The 22,322-nt window shown below is 44.3% G+C and overlaps 1 protein-coding gene across 1 annotated transcript; it reads left to right on the top strand.

The window, feature by feature from the left end:
- The first annotated feature begins 2,308 nt into the window (after positions 1–2,308).
- LOC139240550 (probable G-protein coupled receptor 139) lies at positions 2,309–3,190 on the top strand. The gene has a single exon (XM_070869095.1). The coding sequence runs from the start codon at positions 2,309–2,311 to the stop codon at positions 3,188–3,190; it is 882 nt and encodes a 293-aa protein (XP_070725196.1).
- Positions 3,191–22,322: the final 19,132 nt, after the last annotated feature.

The following is a 22,322-nucleotide window of genomic DNA, read 5'->3' as shown; positions in this document are numbered from 1 at the left end:
GTCCATGGGTTTCCATAATCCATCACCTTGCACTGGGAGGAGTGAATTATACCAAGTGAAGGAAACCAGTCGTGGCAGAAAGCTCAGAAACACACCGTGAATGTTCAACAATGTCCATCTTGATCCAGGACCAGTCTGATGTCCCCCTTTGTACAATCTCTTTCCCAGCATAAGTCAGTGTTCTGGGAGGTTAGGATGGGATTACAAATTCATTCGTGATTGAATGTGTCTCCAGTTATAGATCAATGGATTGATTTCCGATCGTATCTGTGAACAAGGAATCTCCCACCGCGTGTCCATCAAGCACAGTTCAGAAGAATTTCTCAATGAGACCTCATCTGACTCTGCCCCATCTCTTGCTCTGCTTCCGTGCAACTGATTCTTGTTGATTGTCACTGGAGAACAATGAGCGGTGAGTTCACTTTATTGATGCAAATACAACGCGTCAATTGGAGTCCCATCAAATCTCAACCACAGATACAGAACTCTGGTTTAGCGCTGATGTAGTTGGGTTCAGATATTTAATTAAATCTCAACCACCGATATAGAACTCCGGGTAAACAAATCATCTGATTGGATGCAGAGATTTTAACACACCACACGGTGGTTAATTTAATCTTTGTTATATTAAACACAATCAGAAAAAATGTATAATCACACAGCAGTGGACAGTTTGATCTTTGCGCGATTTTGTAAATCGGACAATTAGAATTAGCCGCCGGTTATACACCATCACCCATTGCCTTCACATTAATGTGGGATGTATAAAACTGGATTTGTTCCACTTTGCCCATTTTACACCAGGACAGATAGATTTTAACAGAACGAGCATCTGTGGAGAGAAGGAAACGCCAGGTGCGTGCCATCCTCAAAACAGGGTTGGTCGTCGTATAAGAACATTTATTGTCTAGATTATTTGAAACCATTTGGAGGATCGGTGAGTTCAATGTCGTCTAAAATGTTATTTAATAACGTGTTATTTTCACGGGATGTCAAATGTTAGATTTAAATGCATGTGGAAGCATTGTTCTGATTTATCAGTTGCTTTCACACCAGATTAATATGTTAAATATTTTTCCCTTCCTAACCTCAAAGAACAGCTCCTTTTTGTGCCCTGATACCGCGTAGGAATACCCTAAGCATTCGAGTCAGAGGGAATCACAGCCCAATTTTCACACAATATCCAAACTCGCTTTGCTCCCGTATTTTGTTCATGCTCTTCCAGGGTCTACCTCAAGGGTGAATGACTCACTCTCCCCTGGTTACTGACTCAATCTCCCCGGTAACTGACTCACTCTCCCCTGGTAACTGACTCACTCTCCCCCTTTCACTGACTCACTCTCCCACAGTCACTGACTCATTCTCCCCGGTCACTGACTCACTCTCCCTGGTGACTGACTCACTCTCCCAGGTCACTGACTTACTCTCCACTGGTTACTGATGTATTTTCCCTGGTTACTGATGTATTTTCCCTGGTTACTGATTCACTCTCCCCTGGTTACTGACTCACTCTCCCCTGGTTACTGACACACTCTCCCCGGTCACTGACTCACTCTCCCCTGGTTACTGACTCACTCTCCCCCAGTCACTGACTCACTTTCCCCCGGTCACTGACTCACTCTCCCCCAGTCACTGACTCACACTCCCCAGGTCACTGACTCACTCTCCCCTGGTTATTGACTCACTTTCCCTGGTTACTGACTCACTCTCCCCTGGTTACTGACTCACTTTCCTTGGTTACTGATTCACTCTCCCATGGTTACCGACTCACTCTCCCCGGTCACTGAATTACTCTCTCCTGGTCACTGACTCACTCACCCCGGTCACTGACTCACCCTACTTGGTCACTGACTCACTCTCCCCCTGTCCCTGACTAACGCTCGCCCGGTCACTGATTCATTCCCAAATTTCCCAAACTAACTCCTAATTGGGTGCAGACTGGGAATACAATCCCAGAAGGTCGATGGTTCCAGGGTTCCTGCAGCAGCAGGCAATGAATCAACAAACCTGGAGATGAGGGCTAATACCACTTCAATATTAATCCTCTGATTAGATGGCACATTACTCTTGCAAAATTAAATCCCATTCCCGGGTTCAGTCTACCATTCATTGCAGATTAGTGAGGTGCACAATTTGCATTGTACACCCTGTCTCCATCTGAAAGTCCTTTCTCAGGAACATTATTAAATTCCATCACTCTAACAAATGTAGAAATTTTACCCCAACCCGATCAACCCGATGAATTCACTTTCATCCTGCTGTGTTAATTTCCTGTTGATTTCCATTCCTCACAGCTAATTTAGTGACGATGGTGATCCTGTCTCGTGGAATGTGCGGTCTCTCCAAATGCGTCACACGCTGCTTGGTGGCCATGGCAGCGGCAGATCTACTGGTCGTTATCACCGACCTGATATTGAGGCAGATTCCAATTGCTCATCGTCTGTATTTTGTGCAGCGAATCCCCCTGTGTAATATCCACGCCGTCCTGCTTTATGCAGCAACAGACTGTTCTGTCTGGTTCACCGTCACTTTCACATTTGATCGATTCGTGGCAATTTGTTGCCAGAAGCTGAAAACTAAATATTGCACTGAGAAAACCGCGGCTGTGGTTCTTGTAACAGTGACTTTGCTAAGTTTTTTAAAGAGCATTTTCTGGTACTTTATGTATGTACCTTGGTACACGTTGAGCAATACCCCCTGGTTCTGTTACGTAAGTGCTCTTGTTATGGTTTCAGATTTGTGGGCAACACTCGAGCTTCTTCATTATATTCTAACCCCGTGCATCCCATTTGTTCTGATCATGCTCCTCAATGCTTTAACTATCAGATACATTTTAGTGGCCAGCAGAGCTCGCAGGAGACTCCGGGTTCACAGCAGTGAGGGGATTCCCAGTGACATAGAGATGGAGAGACGAAGGAAATCCATCATTTTACTGCTCGTTATCTCGTGGAATTTCATAATGTTATGGACTGTGTTTATGTTCTTTTCTATTTGGAACCGGATTTTGCATTTAGGTTATGATATTATACATGTATCTTACTACATAAAAGAAATAGGATTCATGCTCCAGCTCCTGAGTTGCTGCACAAACACTTGTATTTATGCTATGACACAGAATAAGTTCAGAGAGCAGTTGAAGAATGTGGTAAAATGTCCGTATTTCTTCATTGTTAAAATCATTAAAAGATGAGTAGACGTTCCAGCAGTACAACTGAATTCTAGTTCATGTTCTCAACGACCCGATCTACATGATGTTGCAAAAGATGTGAAGAAGGAGAAGTCCATAGTGGGTATCCATGGTTTCTCATGCAGAAAGCAAAGTAAATTCAAGATAGATGGTATCGCGGCAGATTTGTTTAAGGAAACATGGCTTGATGTGGGGACGTCGTGGTTTAATACAATCACATATTATATAGACGTATTTTGCACTGGTTGACATTATAGTATCATATTACGAGGACATAAGTAACCTAGTAAAATATACAGCTCACCGGATCATTTCAGGGCTTTCGATCTAGATGACATGAACAGTCAAAACGATAAGCTAAGGATACCCGCTGAAACATTTCATAGACTAACATAGCACATAACATATAATTCGCCCCATCACGCATTCACCAGCTCAATGAAAGAGCTATACAATTAATCCCAGTCAGTTGCTTTTCCCACATAGTTAGTGCTACATCGGGATCCTCCAGCCTTCCAGTCACGTCATTCACGATAATAATTCGTGTTGTTAAAAAACTTCACATTTCCGCACTAGATTTCTTGTCAGTTATCTTAAATCCGTCTGCTCTGGTTTCTGACCCTCTATCCAATGGAAACAATTTCCCTCTATCTAGTCCAGCAAAACCATTCATGGTTCAATTTCACAAAGCTTTTGCACCTGTGAAGTAACACGTCTCCATCTTTTTCCAGCTCCTTTGAAATTGCACCATTTAGTGTACTTTGCTCCTGCTGATTCTGACCACTAATATGCTTCAGTACACAATTATATGCATTAAATTTCAACAGCAAAGCTTCCGCCCATTTCACTGGCCTGCCTATATCGCCCTGAAGTCAAATACTTTCCTCTCTATTTGCTACATTCGTAAATTTGTGACATTTGCCAACTTTGACTTTATGCCCTGTGTACTCAAGTCCAGGACATTAATATATATCATAAAGGAGACGTGGTCCCAACACCACCACCTGTCTGACACTACCGGATACATCTCTCCAGTCTGAATATTAACCGTTCCCTACAACACTCTGCTTTCCGTCTCAGCCAATTTCGTATCTATGCAGCCACTGTCCCTTAAATATAATAGGCTTCAATTTTGCCAGAAAATCTACTATGTGGCACTTCATCAAATGTCTTTTGAAAGTTCCGAAAAGAACTTAGTCAAGTTAGTCAAGCACGATTTTCCATTGGCAACTTAGACGAGCATGAGCAGTTAAGAACACAAGCTTACATAAGAACATAACAACATAAGAGCATAAGAAATAGAAGCAGGAGCAGGCCATACAGCACCTCGAGCCTGCTCCACCATTCAATATGATCATGGCTGCATTGATCATGGACTCAGCTCCACTACCCATTCCCGCTCCCCATAACCCCTTATTCACTTATCGTGTAAGAAACTGTCTCTATCTGACTTACATTTATTCAACATCAGATGAGTCCCTTGCATGTGAATACATTTCGGTACCACTCTCATGGATACGGCAGGTAAATGTTGTATCAATTATTTGAGAACGAAAGTGTATTAATCAGACATCTCAGTCCTCACGTTTGAGTTAAGCGTGAGTGTAGTTGGCTATCCCATAGATCCAACATAATTGGCGACCGTGTCAACACTAGGACGAATAAAGACATTTAATGTCTGATTTGGTGACTGGACCGCCCAACTCTAGTCAAATAGACGCATATAGAGCAGATTCGGCAATATGGAGATTCTGGGCGAATATATTGATGCACGTTCGACGTAACATGGTGGCCTAACAATGCGGGTTAGTGATCGCACTGGAAATACAGATCCATGAGTGAGTTAGCCCAGATCCGGAGGATGGGGAGTACCAAGGTTCCAGTATTACAAGAGATGTTTTTCATGGTTGCAGTTCTCTCCAACTCCCATAAGCATCTCAGAAAGGAATGTAACAGATTGGAGGAAATAAAGGGGTGAAAATTTGAGTAAGAGTGATCATCGTATCATAAGCTTTAAATTAATACCAGAGAAGAGTATGGTACAATCTAAAGAAGAAATTCTGATTTATATCACTGCAAACTTCAGTGTGATGAGAGGGGATCTATTGGGATAAAGTGGAATCAAAGATTGCAGGAAAATATGTTGCAGAACATCACGAAGATACGTTTCAGGTACAGGCTAGGGACATTCCAACAAGAGGCAAAGGAAATGGAACCAAAAGCAGGGCTCCTTGGATGACTCGGTAATATGATTATACAAAAAAAGCGAGTGTATGATGCAAGTCAGGAGAATTCGTCAAGTGAGAACCGGGTCAAATACAAGAAGTCGATGGAGGGAAAGTGAAGAGGAAAATAAAACTGTCAAACAGATAATATGAGAATAGAATGGAAGTTAACATAAAAGGGAAGCCAAAAATCTTCTTCCGACATTTAAATAGTGAGAGGATAGTTAGAGGCGGGTTGTGGCCGATTATGGATAAAGAAGGTGATATTTGCTGAAAGGCACATGTGATGGCGACAATATTATTGAGTACTTTATGTCAGTGTTTGCTAAGGAAGAGGATGCTTACAAAATATCGGTAGAAGCGGAGATGGTTGAGCTAATTGACAGGTAGGTGTACTGGTAAGGCTGGATATACTGAGAGTGGATAATTCGTCTGGTCCGGATGTCGGGCATCCCAGCTTGTTAAGAGAAGTGTAGTGGAGATAGCGGAAGGGCTTGCCATGATCTTTCAATCTTCCCTAGATGCAGGGGAGGTGTCACATTATTGGAAATTGGCAAATGTGACAAGGGTGTCTGGACAATCCAAGCAACAACGGGGCGGTCGGTGTAACATCAGTGGTGCATAAGATTTTAGAAATCATAATCAAGTAAAAAATTAACAGGCACTTGGAGAGACTGATACTATTCAAGGAGGACAAGCACTGATTTTACAAGGAAGATCGTGTTTGCCTAATCGAATTGCATTTTTTGATAAAGAACCATGGAAGGTGGATGAGGGACCGCAGTGGAATTTGTCTATATGGAAATTAAGAAAATATGGACAAAGACAGGTTGACAACATTGAAGCTGATGTAATAGGAGGGCCAGTGTTAGCTTGCAAAATAAATTGGCTTAAGCACAAAACACAGCGAGTCACGGTCAATTGTTGCTTTACAGACTCTAGGATGGTAAACCGTGGTGTTTCCCGGGGTCAGTGCTAGGACCACTATGTTTTTTGTTTTAGATAAATTACTTAGATATTACAATAGACTAAAATTACAAAATGTACCGATGATACCAGACTTGGAGGTGTGGCAAACAGTGAAGATGAAACCAATCGACTGCTGCAGGAAATAGCTCGGCTCACAGAATGCGCAGACAAGTCGCATTTGGAAGATAATACATAGAAGTGTGAGGTGATACATTGTGGCACAGTTGTAAATCGTTTACAGCTACAGAGACACCAGTGTGTTCATTGGATCAATCTTTGATGGTTGAAGGATATATTGAGTAATTAGGGAAGCACATGAGATCCTGGGCTTCCGAAAGAGAGGTATTTTGTACAAACGTAAGGAAGTTATGTTGAAAATTTATAAAGCTCTGGTTGGGCTACAACTGGAGTATTGCATTCAGTTCTGGTCACCACACATTAGTAATGACGTGAATTTGTATGAAATATTGCAGAGGAGATTTACCAGAACGGTTCTAGGTATGAGGGATTTTAGCTATAGGATTAGGTTGGAGATGCTGGGGTTCTTCTCCTTGGAGTAAATGACTTTGAGGGGAGAATGGATAGAGGTGTGCTAGATTATGACGGGATCGAATAAGGTAGACAGAGACAGATGTTCCGATTCGCTGATGTTACTAGGGGATGCAGATTCATGCTGGAGATACAGAGGGGAAGTGATGAAGAACTCTTTTATGCAGCGAGTGGCAATGACCTGGGATTCATTGCCGATGAGGGTGGTAGAAGCGGAGATGATCAATGATTTCAAAATGAAGTTGTTTAGGCACTTGAGGAAAATAAACTTGCAGGACTACGGGACTAGCGCGGCTGAATGGAAATATCCAGAAGTTTGGAGCATCTGGCATTCTCTGCATTATTCCATTATTTATTAAGGATGTCCTCCACCTTATTCTGCGAATCCCCGTATCCCCCAATCCCAACTTGCACTTTCTCCACCGTAAAGTGTGGCACTTGTTAATTCCCACCCTGCACACCTCTTCCACAATCTCCAGCACCAACTCCAGCGACAAACTATTCTCCACCTAATGCCAGAAGTAGTCCACCTGCCACATACCCACCGCCCCAGCAGCTCCAACTCAACTTCCAAACTATTCTCCACTTGCAGCCGCTTCACCTCCACCTACCATTTTCCCACCACTCCCAGTTGCACCAGCTCCAACCCAACTGTTACCTGCCGCCACATTGTTCACCTCCAGCTCAAACCTCTTAGATATCCTTCTGCACCTCCTTGTGTACGAATAGAACCCATTATCAAGTCAACCTCTCGCCATTGACAGGTGGAACTCGGTAGATTAGCGCCCGTTGGAACACATTGTTTGATTCTCGCTCAGTGAGTTTGAAACACGAGATCTCCTGGGATAAGATCCAGGACGAACCCTGCTGTTCCCAATTTTAAGTAAAGCAAAACAACAACATCATTGCCATCATCTGCGATCAGTAAGGACTTTCTCCCAATTCCACATCATCATCCTGGCCGCTATCATAGTCATCGTCAGTCACACAGCGCCTTGCTGTGGAAGACATTAAGACAGAAAATGCAGCATGTGCCCGCCCACAACCCAGAGCGTGTGCCAGGAGACAACAGGATGTAGTTCTATCGCAGCTCCATTTTTCAAAGTGGGCCATTATATGGAGGAAGTGCACAGAGTCAATGGCTTCCAGCACTGGCCCACCAGTAAGCGCGTTGGGATATGGATTAAAGGCGATTAAATGGAGTTAAGATACAGATCAGCTGGAGTATAATAGAATGGCTGTCTACGATAGACGAGATATAAACCCCTCCCTCTTCCTCTGTTCCTATGGCGTCGCCACCCTTGAACCCTGTTTCATTCAAAGCCTTGACGTCAGTTCAATCATCGAACTATCTTGGCTGCATATCTGTACTATAAAATTATGTGATTCTAAGACATCTCCTCTGGCAATTCACAACCAAGGAGCTTGTTTGATGCATTTGCTCCCAGCAGATTGGCTGCTGTCCCCTGTGGTGCCCTGTAGGGCACCAATAATTCAAGACCTGCAGCCGGTTTCTCAGCTCGGTCAGTTCGCCTCCAGGAGACACTGTCACGGGAAGTATTTCACGTCTGAAATCCGAAGGTATGACCAGGCTGTTATTTGACTCCGTTCCTGGGGCATTGACCCCCGAAGTGCCTTCGAACCTGAAAATGTTGTTCACTTTAAGGTGATTGCCTTCACGCAGGTGACGAGAATACCAAAGGTGGAGACCTTGTGTAGCTGCCTCACTGCTAATTACTATTTAACCTTCAATATCCATACATTACAACAAATAATTCACACACAATGTCGTGGGTAAATTATTTGGCACTGGGGCTGAGCAACACATATTTTTTTGATTTATAATCCTTCGAGTTGATGATAATCCTTTGATTCTTGGCCTGTTCCCGTTAATGGTCACAAGCAAGAACAGACAGACAGAGCGTGTCTGACTACTCCGAGTTGCGCAAAAGTCAGCACTTTAAATAAAATGCATCAAGTCAAATATCCATCCGATACCGACAGAGCCAAACCAGAGAAAAGTTCAGAAGGAGATGGAGAAATAAAAGCTGGTTACAGACGATAGGAATACTTCCCATCCTTGATGTCTCACTGTTTCAATCCAAAACCTCACTGATGGATAAATAACTTCATTGTAAATCGATCTTTTCCAGACTTGGACGAAAGACAGAAGCATTAAATACCTAAAACTGCAGAAATCCGGCATTGTAACCGAGAAACTCATATTCCCCGCTGTTTTGTCGCCACCTATGGGTTGTAAAGGGAGAGACGGCGCCGAAGTCCCAATCAACTGCACTGACCCCGAGCTTCAGGTGAAATTGCATGACGAGCACTCGGATCCAGACCTCATTACAGCCTTGGTCCAAACATGGATAACAGACCTAAATTCCGGAGGTGAGCTGATAGTGACAGCCCATGACATTAAGGCAGCATTTGACCGAGTGTGTGGCATCAATGAACCATATCAATGGGAATGAGGGAGAAAAAAATCCCCATTGGCGACAGTCATTGCTAGCGCAATGGAAGATCGTTATAGTTGTTGGAGGCCAATCCTTTCAGCCCCACGACCTTGTTGCATAAATTCCCCAGTGCAGTGTCCCAGGCCCATCCACCTTCAGTTGCTTCACGAATGACCTTCCCTCCATCGTAAGGTCAGAAGTGAGGATGTTCACTGATGATTGCACAGTGTTCACAACTCTTCAGATAATGAGGCAGCCCGTGCCCACATGCAGCAAAACCTGGACAAAATTCAAGCTTGGGTTGATAAGTGGGATCTCTTTTGTGCCACACAAGTTCCAACAAATGAACATACTCGACAAAATAAAGTCTAACCTTCAACGGAATTACCACCGCAGAAGCCTCAATATCAACAGCCTGGAGGTGCCCATTGACCAGAGACTTACCTGTTTCAGCCACAGAAACAATGGGGCTACAAGAGCAGGCCAGAGGCTGGGTATTCTGTGGCGAGTGGCTCACATTCTCTCTCCCCAAAGCATTTCCATCACGTACAGTGCACAAGCCAGGAGTGTGATGGAATACTCTCCCCTTCCCTGGATGAGAGCTGCTCAATCAAAACTCAAGAAACTCGGTACCATCAAGAAAACAGCAGCCCGATTGATTGGAACTCCATCCATTACTGTAAACATTCAGTCCTTTCTCCACCATCGCACCGTGGCTGCAGTGTGTACCCTCCACAAGATGCACTGTAGCAAGGCTTCTTTCACAGCTCCTTCAAAATCCGATACCCCTCCTGGCTGGCACTCTGTGTGTTATTGAGGCATTTAGGGCTTGAAAGGCCCAGAGTCCAGCTCTGGCCCGTGCAATGTTAGTTCATCTCGCAAGTTAAGGGACTGAGCACCACAGAGAGCAGGATGGGCCCACGAACCATCCCAGGTCTGTTCTGACTTATCTGATCTCAACTGGTGATGTACTGGACCATACAGAAATGGAAAGTCCGAGGATTCATCTCCGCCCTGTGCTGAGATTGATGATCTCACCCAGTGTGTTTCCGGGCCACACAGAGAGTAGGAAGGGCTCAGGATACAACATTGGTTTGTGCTGCATTAGCTGATCTCACCCGGCAGGGTGCTGAGCCACACAGAGCATGTTGGGCCCAGGCTTCATTCCCGGCCTGTGGTATGTTAGATCACCTCACGGGTTGCGCTACTGAGACAATACAAAACAGGAAAGGAACAGGCTTCATCGCTGGCCTGCGCTGAGTTAGCAGATTTGCATTGAGGTGAACTTGTGTAGAATTATATAAATTTACAGCGCTGAAGGAGGCCATTTCGGCCCACCGTGTCCACGCTGTCCAACAAAGAGCCGCACATATAAGAACATAAGAATTAGGAACAGGAGTAGGCCACCTAGCCCCTTGAGCTTGCTCCGCCTTTCAACAAGATCATGGCTGACCTGGCCGGGACTCAGTTCCACTTACGCGCCTGCTCCCCATAATCCTTAATTCCCTTATTGGTTAAAAATCTATCTATCTCTGAATTGAGTACATTCAATGAGCTAACCTCAACTGCTTCCTTGAGCAGAGAATTCCACAGATTCACAACCCTATGGGAGAAGAAATTCCTTCTCAACTCGCTTTTAAATTGGCTCCCCCGTATTTTGAGGCTGTGCCCCCTAGTTCTAGTCTCCCCAACCAGTGGAAACAACTTCTCTGCCTCTTTCTTGTCTATTTCTTTCATTATTTTAAATGTTTCTATAAAATCACCACTCAACCTTCTGAACTCCAACGAGTAAAGACCCAGTCTACTCAATCTATCATCATAAGGTAACCCCTTCATCTCCGGAATCAGCCTAGTGAATCGTCTCTGTACCCCCTCCAAAGCTAATATATCCTTCCTTGAGTAAGGTGACCAAAACTGCACGCAGTACTCCAGGTGCGGTCTCACCAATACCCTATACAGTTGCAGCAGGACCTCCCTACATTTGTACTCCATCCCTCTCGCAATGAAGGCCAACATTCCATTCGCCTTCCTGATTAGCTGCTGCACCTGCTTTCCCACTAATCTTTGTGTCATCTGCAAATTTTGTTTCACTACACTCTGTCCCCTCTTCCAGGTCATCTATGTATATTGTAAACAGTTATGGTCCCAGCACCGATCCATGTGGCACAACACTAACCACCGATTTCCAACCCGAAAATGACCCATTTATCCCGACTCTCTGCTTTCTGTTAGCCAGCCAATTCTCGCTCCATGCTAATACATTTCCTCTGACTCCGCATACCTTTATCTTCTGCAGTAACCTTTTGTGTGGCACCTTATCGAATGCCTTTTGGAAATATAAATACACCACATCCATCGGTACACCTCTATCAACCATGCTCGTTATGTCCTCAAAGAATTCCAGTAAATTTGCTAAACATGATTTCCCCTTCATGAATCCATGTTGCGTCTGCTTGATTGCACTTTTCCAATCTAGATGTTGCGCTATTTCTTCCTTAATGATAGCTTCAAGCATTTTCCCCACGACAGATGTTAAACTAACCCGCCTATAGTTACCTGCCTTTTGTCTGCCCCCTTTTTTAAACAGAGGCGTGACATCAGCTGCTTTCCAATACGCTGGTACCTCCCCAGAGTCCAGAGAATTTTGGTAGATTATAACGAATGCTTCTGCTATAACTTCTGCCAACTCTTTTAATACCCTGGGATGCATTTCATCAGGACCAGGGGCCTTGTCTACCTTGAGTCCCATTAGCCTGTCCAGCATTACCCCCCTAGTGATAGTGATTGTCTCAAGGTCCTCCCTTCCCACATTCCAGTGACCAGCAATTTTTGGCATGGTTTTTGTGTCCTCGGGCCTCGATCAGCAACCCGGAAGGTTACATATAAACCGATGAACAATGAACAATGGCGGACGGTAAAGAGCATCCGGCCGAACCTGTCTGCCCCACGCAACTGCGATTCCCAGGCATCGCCAAATTTATATTCCACACCAACCGGAGTCATGAGATCTCCTTTGAAAGGCAAAAAAACATTTAAAATGCAGGCCAATTGGGGAAACAAAAATCTCGTAAAATTCCTCTCCAATCTCTCTAGGCGATCACCCTGGCCGTAGTCGACTCACTGCACTACTTACCATCGTACCTGCGCCAGCCAACAAGAGGTTATCCAGTCTAATCCCATTTACCAGATCTCGGTCCGTAACCATGCAGGTTACGGCACTTCAAGTGCCCATCAAAGCAATTTTTAAATGTGGTGAGGGTTTCTGAGTTCCGGATACCCACAACCCACTGCCTGAAGAAGCCTCCCCTCAAATTCACCCTGAATCTTCCACAAACCACCTTACAACTATGCCCCTCATAATGGACGCTTCCACCAAGGGAAATATGTCCTTGCTGTCCACTATATCTAGGTCCCTCAAAATGTTATACACGTCAATGAAGTCTCCTTTCAGCCTCTTCTGTTCCAAGGACAACATATGCAACCTGTCCTCATAGCTAAGATTCTCCATTCCAGGCAGTCTCCTCATAAGTCCCCTCTGCAACCTCACCAGTGCCGTCCTTCCTATAATATGGCGACCAGAACTGCACGCAATATTCTAGCTGTGGCCTAACCACCTTATTATACAATTTAAGCATAACTTCCCTGCTCTTATATTCTATGCCTCTGACCCATAAAGGCAAGCTTTCCGTATACTTTCTGAACTACCTTATCCACCTGGCCTGCTACATTAAGAGATATTTGGACAAGCACTCCAAGGTCCCTTTGTTCATCTACACTTCTAAATATATTTAGCCAATATTTAATAGGCCCAACAAGGAAGTTAGCGGTTCTGTACTTGGTTTTGGGGAATGCAGAGGTGCAGGTGGAAAGGCAATCAATGGGCGAGCATTTTGGTGCTAGTGATCATAATAGAGTAAGAATGAGTGATTTATGGAAAAGGACAAAGGTGGACCCGGAAAAATTTTCTCAATTGGGGTAGCCAATTTAACTGAGCCGAGGTGGGATTTGGCCTAACTATAATTCAAACGGCTACTTGATGGTAAATCAGTGTTAGAGCATTGGGAGGCATTAAAGAAGAAGATACTGAGGGTGTAGAGCAAATATGTTCCCTTAGAAAAAAGGTGGGACTAACAATCCAGTGTCCCCTGGATGTCAAGGAAAATCCAGGGTACGATAAAGACAAAAAGGGAAGCTTTTATGAGAGGTACCAAGAACACAACACTGCAGAAACTCTAGAGGAGTATAAGTGCATGGGTATCAGGAAATGAAAGACAGAGCATGTAATAATGCTGGCAAGTAAAACCAGGGAACCCCAAAGACGTTTTATAAATACATTAAGAGCAAGAGGATAAATACAGAAAGAATGTGGCCTTTTGCAAACCATAAAGCAAATCTGTGTGCGGAGGCAGAAGACGTGGGTGTGATTCATCTTGAATACTTTGCATCTGTTTTGTCAACAGAGAGGGGCGATGCAGACTTTGCAATGCGGGAGGAGGAGTGTGAGATATTACACAAAATAGACATCGCGAGAAAGGAAGTATTAAGTGGCTTAGCAGCATTAAAAGTGGATGACTGCTAATGTTGTACCCTTGCTTGAAAAGGGAGAATGGGAGAACCGAGTAATTATAGGCAAAGTCAGCCGAACCTCAGTGCTGGAATTTTTATTGGGAACAATCCCGAGGGAGAGGATAAATCTTCATTTGGAAATACAAGGATTAATCAAGGATAGTCAACAAGGATTTGTAAAGGGAACATCGTGTCTGAATAAACTGATTGAGTTTTTCAAGGAGGTAACCATGAGGGTGTGCATTATATAGTGTATATGTATTTTAGCCAAGCTTTCGATAAGGTCCTCCATGGCAGACTGGTCACGAAAGTAACCATGGGATCCAAGGCAACGTGTGACGTTGGACCAAAATTGACTTCGAGTCAGAAAGGAAAGATTTACGGTTGATGGGTGTTTTTGTAACTGGAAGAATATATCCAGTGCGGTTCCACAGGGCTCAGTTCTGGGTCCCTTGCTTTTTGTGGTATGTTACAATGACTTGGTCTTGAATGTTGGGGGTATGATTAAGAAGTTTGCAGATGAAACTAAAATAGACTGTGTGGTGGATAATGAAGAAGAAAGCTGCGGACTGCCGGAGGATATCAATGTACTGGCCAAGTGGGCAGAACAGTGGCAAATGGAATTCAATCCGGATAATTGTGAGGTAATGCATTTGGGGAGATCTAACAAGGCAAGGGATTATAACTAAAATTGTACGACACTGAAAAGTGTAGAGGAACGAAGGAACCTCTGAGTACAGGTCCACAGATCCCTGAAGGTAGCAGACCTAATTAAGGTGCTTCAGAAGGCATATGAAAAGCTTGCCTTTATTAATTGAAGCACGGAATGCAAGAGCAAGGAGGTTATGCTTGAACTGCATAACACTTTGTTTAGGCCGTAGCTGAAATACTGTGTGCAATTGTGGTCACCACATTACAGGAAATATGTGATTGCACTGGAAAGGATGCAGAGGAGAATTACAAGTATGATGCCTGGACTGGAGAATTTTGGCTATGAGGAAAGATTGAAGATGCTGGGTCTGTTTTGTTTGGCAGAGAGGAGGCTGTGGAGAGACCTGATTGAGGTGCATAAAATTATGAGAGGCATGGAAGAGTGCCTCAGAAGGACCTGTTTCCCTTGGCAGAGGGCTCAACCACCAGGGGGCATAGATTTAAAGTAATTGGTAGGGGGTGGGAGAGGGCGTGTTTAGTGGAGATATGAGGGGAAATGTTTTCACCCAGAAGGTGGTGGGTGTCTGGAACTCACTGCCTGAAAGGATGGTAGAGGCAGACATTCGCACCACATTTAAAAATACTTACATGTGCATTTAAAGTGCTGCAATCTACAGGACTACCGACCAAGAGCTGGACAGTGGGATTAGTCTGTATGGCTCCTGTTCGGCCGGCGTGGAGACTATGGGGCAAAATGGCCTCATTCCATGCTGTCAATTTCTATGAAACTATGATTCTATGGTAAGATATCTCACGGCGTGGTAATGAGAGCCACACAGAGCAGGATAGTCCCAAGGTCATTCCGCGGCTTGTGGTGTCACTTGGTGCAGTACTAAGCCAAGAAAAACATGAAATCTTCCGGCTTCATATCTGGTCATGCTGAATTTCCTGGTCTCACATGCTGCCTAGGCATGTGTTGGGCATTACTGGTTCCCTGTAACAACTGTCAGATTCTCAGTAGGATGTCCAGGTTCTGTGCAGGTTTTGTCTGGGTTTGTGTGTCGGTCCCAGGTCCATGCGACAGCTGTTTGTGTCAGGGTAGGAGCTGTATGTGCCTATATGTTATATCACAGTCTCTGTAGTCTCGCTGTAGGTTTGTATAGGAGCAATGGAGCAAAGGAGCAGGGTCTATGGAGAAGCTGAAACGTAATTGATCGGAAAAATTCACTTTGATTCTCCCTCCAGAGATGCCATCTGACCCGATGAGTATATCCAGCATTTTTCGTTTTTCGTTGAGATTTCGAGCAACCAATAGCTCTGTAAAGGAGCTGTCTAGGTCTATGTTGTAGCTCGCTATGTCATGGTTGAAACTGACTGCGTCTGTGCAAGAGCTGTCTGCGACTGTGTAGGACCTATAACTGTCTGCTGAATAGTTTCTGGGTCTGTGTAGGAGTGTCACGGTCTGTTCTGGAGCTCCTTGGGACAGTGTAGGAGCTGACGGATCTGTGTAGGAGCGCCCTGGGTCTGTGTCAAAAGAGTCTGGTTATGTGTTGGAGCTGTCTGACGCTCTGTAGTAGCTGTCTGAGTTTCTGTATTTCTAAGGCTGTGTCGGAACAGTCTGCGTCTGTGTAAGAATAGTCTGCGACTGTATTGGAGCTGTCTGAACCTGGCACAGTCTATGTCTGTGCAAGGTCATTCTGATTGTGTATAAGGCCTGTCTGTGTCGGTCATCCTTTGGTCTGTCGAAGCTTCCTTGGCCTGTGTGGCAGCTGTCTGGGTCTACGTTGCTCCTGGTTTAACCTTTATCGATGTGTAAACCTGTGTGATGGGGCTGAGAATTGGTCAGCGGTCACAGACACCCCGTCCCCTCCAGCATTGGGTGAATTTTCAGGTGCGCATTTACAGACTGGGGAAGTTGGTGATTAGCGGAGCTGGAGCCTCAGGGAACCCGGTTGAGACAGGAAACAACCTGCGAGAGGTTGTACGTAGAAATCCTGGAAAGATATCTCCTTTACCCCCGATCATTGACTTTGAACTGCCAGTGAAACTTGTGCAAAGCTGGAAAAGTTGCCTAGTCACTCCTTGTGAATCCGAAATGCTGTGGGGAGAGGTTCGATGTTACGAATCCCCATTAAAGGCACTTTAACTTCGTATGAATGGATTTTTTTGGAATTTGATTTCGATCTTCAACCCGTTCTAGAGCAGATGAAAGACAGACTTGCATTTATATAGCGCAGTTGGTGACCACCGGACGCCGCAACTAGCATTCCAGCCAATGCAGCACTTTTCAAGTGTCGTCACTGTTGTATTGTAGGAAACACAGTTGCCAATTTACAGACAATAAGCCCCACAAACAGCAATATGATAATGACCAGATAATCTGGATTTTGTTATGTTGATTGATGGATAAATATTAGCCCACATGAGTGATGTCCCAGTCTTATTCAGTTTGAATACAGTCATTAAGGTAAATAGTATTGAAAACTGGGGAGGACACCTTTTCCACCTCTACCCGTATTGATCCCAAGATCCATATCCATGAGGAAGGCCATAATGCTCACTCTATTTCAGCCCTCTGGATCAAGCACATACTTCACCACATTGTTTAATCCATTTGTTTCCAAAATTATTCCCAGTCTTTCTCCATCACCACTCTGCCTGGAGTCCACTCGAAGTGGTGATCATTCTCCTGATCTTAGTCCTAAATAAGTCACTTTTAATTTTAAGCCTGTTCCACCTTGGTCTTTCTCCCACAATGTAATTTGCACGAATATTCCCCGCAAGTTACAATATGATATATCTCTGTAATACCATAACACAGATGCCTCCATTCTGGGCTGAAATGTCCAATGTGTCGATTTATTCTCCCAGCAGCTAGGAGTAAAATCCATCCCCACCGGTGTATGTTCTACAAGATCGTTGTGCGTCTGGTACTGCTGCTCTGTCTCTGGCTGCTGAGCAGCATTGCACCACCTGGTACAGCTGCTCCCTCCTCTGGCTGCTGTACAGTATTGCACCACCTGGGACAGCTGATCACTCATCTGGCCGTTGTACTATATTGCACTACCTAGTACAGCTGCTCCATCCTCTGCCCGCTGTACAGCATTGCACCACCTGGTAATGATGCTCCCTCCTCTGGCTGCTGTACAGCATTGCACCACCTGGTACTGCTGCTTTGTCTCTGGCCGCTGTACAGTATTACACCACCTGGTACAGCTGCTCCCTCCTCTGGCCGCTGTAATGTATTGCAACACCTGGCACAGCTGATCCCAGATATGGCCGCAGTACAATATTGCACTACCTAGTATAGCTGCTCCCTCCTCTGGCCGCAGTACAGTATTGCACTACCTAGTATAGCTGCTCCATCCTCCGGCCGCAGTACAGTATTACAGCACCTAGCACAGCTAACCCCTCAGCAGTATTGCAACATCTGTTCCCTCCAACACTTGGAGCACTGACAACATTGTCCTGAAAATCCAGCCCGTGTGCACAGACCGTCAATGTTGTAAATTAACTCAAACCAGGAAATGCTAAAATCTCAGCGGGTCAGGCAACATCTGTGGAGAGAATAACAGAGTTGACATTTAAGGTCGAAGACCTTCGTCATGATCTGACAGCTTCTGCTGGAGAAACCAATTTACGTATTCTTACATCAAGTCCAAGGCTTTCTCAAGCTGTTGGGTGTACAAGAGTTCTGTTTGGTGTAAGAGACGGTCTCAGCCACTGTGTACAAGGCCTAGGGCTAGTACTCCAACCTGTCATCTTCTGATAACAACACGATTCAAACCTAACACAGATTCTACATCCATTAGTCCTATCGACCAGTCACTGACGGCGAATGTATCTGGTGCGTTTTTGCTATCATCACCAGACTCAAATCGTATATCCTGCACTTCAGCAAAAGCTGAAAGGTATAGTCAGCTAAATTGTGCCCTGACCCATGATACCCGCAATCATCCTCGGAAGTAACAACTTTTAAACATTTTCCATTTCTTGCTTTATCAAAATGTATAATTACAACTAAATGTAATCCAAAAACGTCAGTCATGTGAGATTAAAGCAAATCCTAATCCTATATATATATGTGTATCGGAATATGGTATAATTTGGCTAGATCTGCTCTTCTACAAGATACAATGCCTTTGGGAACTCGGGCAGACTAATACGAGCTGCTGCATGTTTAACAGCCAAATACAATTTTATTGTGGAGAGAAGGGAGGGAAGAACAGTTTGAGAATTGAGGCAACCCACAATGTTAAGTCTTATCGCCCTTCTTTGGTTGTGGATATGCCCACAATGAACTGTTCATAGGTGTTGAAATAAAATCAGTTATATTCCCCTTTCACTATTCTTTAGTATTAAGTTTTGCTAGATTGCAGATTAATATTAAGTTTGCGAGCCTATAATGTTGTTAATTCAGCTTTATTTTACAACTTTTTTAGCATGAAGGGAAATAATTTTATTTACAGATAGAGGTCGTTTTGATTCCAAGATCCACGGGGTTTGTTATCAGCTGTTGGAACAGAAAACAGAACAAGTTCCGCTAAAACCAGAAACAGATATGGGAATCCCAAGGTCAGTCATTATGGTTGAATGGACCTTTCCGTTTTTCGGGTGTGTATCCTAAGTGTTTTGGTTGTTTCTGTGTCGAAGGCCCACAGCGGGAAACAGGGAAACATGTGTCTGTGAGCAAACAGTACAGGAAATTGGTCGCGTCTAATATGCATAGGACAGGAGTAATATAATTCTCTATTGTACTATGCACACTGCTGGTTAGAAATAGTAATCTGTTAATTCTTGCTTATGTTAATAAAACCAGATAATTATAACGAATATGATGTCAATGTTAAACAATTGAATGGACAGACAGACCCGAAAAGGACTACAAGGTGGGCCTTCGCTTTTACAGGACAATTCATGAGGTTATGATAGACCATAATTAATCAGCCAGTCCAAGTCGTGGTGATGGACATTCTCTTTAACGGGGCGAGCCTGGAGGTGATGTTGGGCTGAAACGGGAGAGCCTCGAGGTGAGGATCGAACTTTTCTTTCAACGGGACTTTCATGAGGTAATGTTGCACACTCTTGCACAGGAAGGCCTTGAGATGATGATAGATCTGTTCTTTAAATGGTCCAGTTAACATGCGCACCAAGAAGGGAAGTTGGGACGTCAGAGTTGGTTGGAAATTGGGTCAGAAAGCAGAAGGTCTGTCGCATTGACACGATGAGCTCAGGTCGAGCACAAGGGGAGATATGAAAGAATCTGCAGGAAGATCATAATAACAAGCTAGAACAAGTGGCGTTTTCCTTGATGCGGAAAAGATGGAGCCAAAGCAGATCAATAGACACCTTCAGTATTTCCTCTGAGTTGTTCTCGGAGGTTTGTGGAAGGGAAAGGACAGAGGTGCTTAAGGATATGGTTGCTAGTTTTGAAAAATAAATCGGTGGCTATGTTTGGGTTCCATGATAATATTGTTGATTGGGACCTTTTGGGTGAACGAAGCAGGATCTGATGGGGCTTGATGAGACGAGACAGATACGGCGATAAATGAGTAAACCAGGTGTGTGCCACATACGATCCAATCTTTCCCTTGGACCTATAGGAGCTAGAATGGGATGCATTCGTGTGGAAATGACCAAAGTTGGAGTGGGTAAGGGTTTTACTGTGGACAAAGACATAAAAACTGTTGGTCAGTGAGTGGTGGAGGACATCGACAGCTGCATAAATACCTTAGGAAATTGAGAAGGTTAGTCAGCAGAGAATTTTGAAAAGTCGTAAGTGACATGTGGAGAGCTTTCTTCAGGTGCAAGCGCACTGGAGGAAGTGGTGTTGGAATGCAATAGTGGGCGTGGATGGTGAAAAATTCACGAAGCAGTCGGAGATGGCCTTGTATGTGATGGAGACAATGATAGCATCGAAGCTGCTCAGTTGACTAGCTTGAAGAAATCAAGCTGACAACCAGGGTGCTCAGAATGTTGGTTTGTCATTGTTTGTCCTTACCCAACGTTATTGAAATTCTTTTATCTCATTGGGCATTTCCACTGCACATCCATGGTACATGTCTTTCACTATATTTATTGGAGTGAGGACTGTTGGTTTGAAAGGGGTTAACTGAATGTGTTTTACCGTGACTGTAATTAATGTCAGTCCCTTGGTTTAACTTAATGTTTTTGTTCAGTGACTGTAATAAATGTGACTGGCCATGGATACTAATTGTGTCACTGGAGAGTTTCCATCTTCTATTAATCAGGATCATTTCAATGTGTTGTACCACACTGTCAGGGAGAGCATCACCTCTGGCACTAACACGGATCAGCGGCTCCACCGAGATGAGAAGAATGTATCTTGAGTTTGAAATACTAACGGTCTTTTATGAGATAGAAAAGATATACTACCCAATTCTGGCTGCTGTCGGGGTCCCTGGTAAGTACTATATCTGGCTATTCGAGTTGTAGATCATGTTTAACTCTGTGAATGCATTTTCTCATTGAGGTAACAATATCCAGCAAGTAATTGAACCCAGAGCTTCACTCTGGCTGTGCAGCAGGTAATGCTCCATGATCCCTGGCAGTCACTGTCACATCACCCGTTCACTGGTCTGAGTGCAATGAATTGCAAATCGCACCTTGAGATCTTTTCTCCGTGTGATAGGGTCTGATAGTGATCTGAATCATCTGTTGGTTTCCAACACAAGTGATTTTACTGGATGTTTCTGTTATATAGCAGCTGAGCGTCTCTATCCGATCGGACAGATGTGTCCACAGGTTTCCAAAATGCATCACCGTGTGTTGGGAACAGTGTTTATACCAAGTGGAGGAATGCAGTCCTGACAGAAAGCTCAGAAACATAACATGAATGTTCGACACAATCCACCATGATCCAGATCAGTCTCCCTTTGTGCAATCTCCTTCACAGCTAAGTCAGTGTTTGGAGTGGTTACCATGGGAATATAAATTCATCCTTGATTCAATGAAATGTGTTGATAGTTATCGATGATCATGGCTGCTCATATAATTGCAACAGTTAAAGTCGAGATTATATAAAACCTATTAGAGATTCTGTGAGCTGAAAAATGTTTAAAATGTTAATCAATAATGTGTTACTTTCAGTGGATGTGAAATTTCAGATTTAGGTGGCAGTGGAAGCATTGCTCTGTTCTATGACTTGTTTCCTAACCTGATTAATATGTCAAATAGTTGTCCATTCCACACCTTAAACAACCGCTCCTATCTGGCCCGTGATACCACGTAGAATTTCAATTAGCTCAGTGGAAGTCAGAGGCCAGTTTGAGCCACTGCCACCTGATACCCGCACTTGCTTTCCTCTGGTTTATTATGTTCATGCTCCTCCAGATTCTATCTCAATGGTCACTGCCTCACTCTACCTGGTCACTAACTCACTTTCCGCAGTCATTGAATCACTCTCCCTAGTAAGTGATTCAGTCTCCCCAGTCACTGACTCACTCTCCCCGGTTACTGACTCACTCTCCGCAGTCACTGAATCACTCTCCCTGGACACTGACTCACTCTCCCCGCTCACGGACTCACTCTCCACGGACACTGTCTCACTCTCACCAGTCAATGACTTACTCTCCACAGTCACTGACTAACTTTCCCTACTCAACAACTCACTCTCCGCATTCACTAACTCACTCTCCCCAGTCACTGACTCACTCCCCATAGTCACTGACTTACACTCCCCAGTCATTGACTCAG

Source organism: Pristiophorus japonicus, chromosome 32, assembly GCF_044704955.1.
Source record: "Pristiophorus japonicus isolate sPriJap1 chromosome 32, sPriJap1.hap1, whole genome shotgun sequence".
Taxonomy (NCBI): domain Eukaryota; kingdom Metazoa; phylum Chordata; class Chondrichthyes; family Pristiophoridae; genus Pristiophorus; species Pristiophorus japonicus.
Note: the sequence above shows the minus strand (reverse complement) of the source record. Positions and strands in the feature narration are given on the sequence as shown.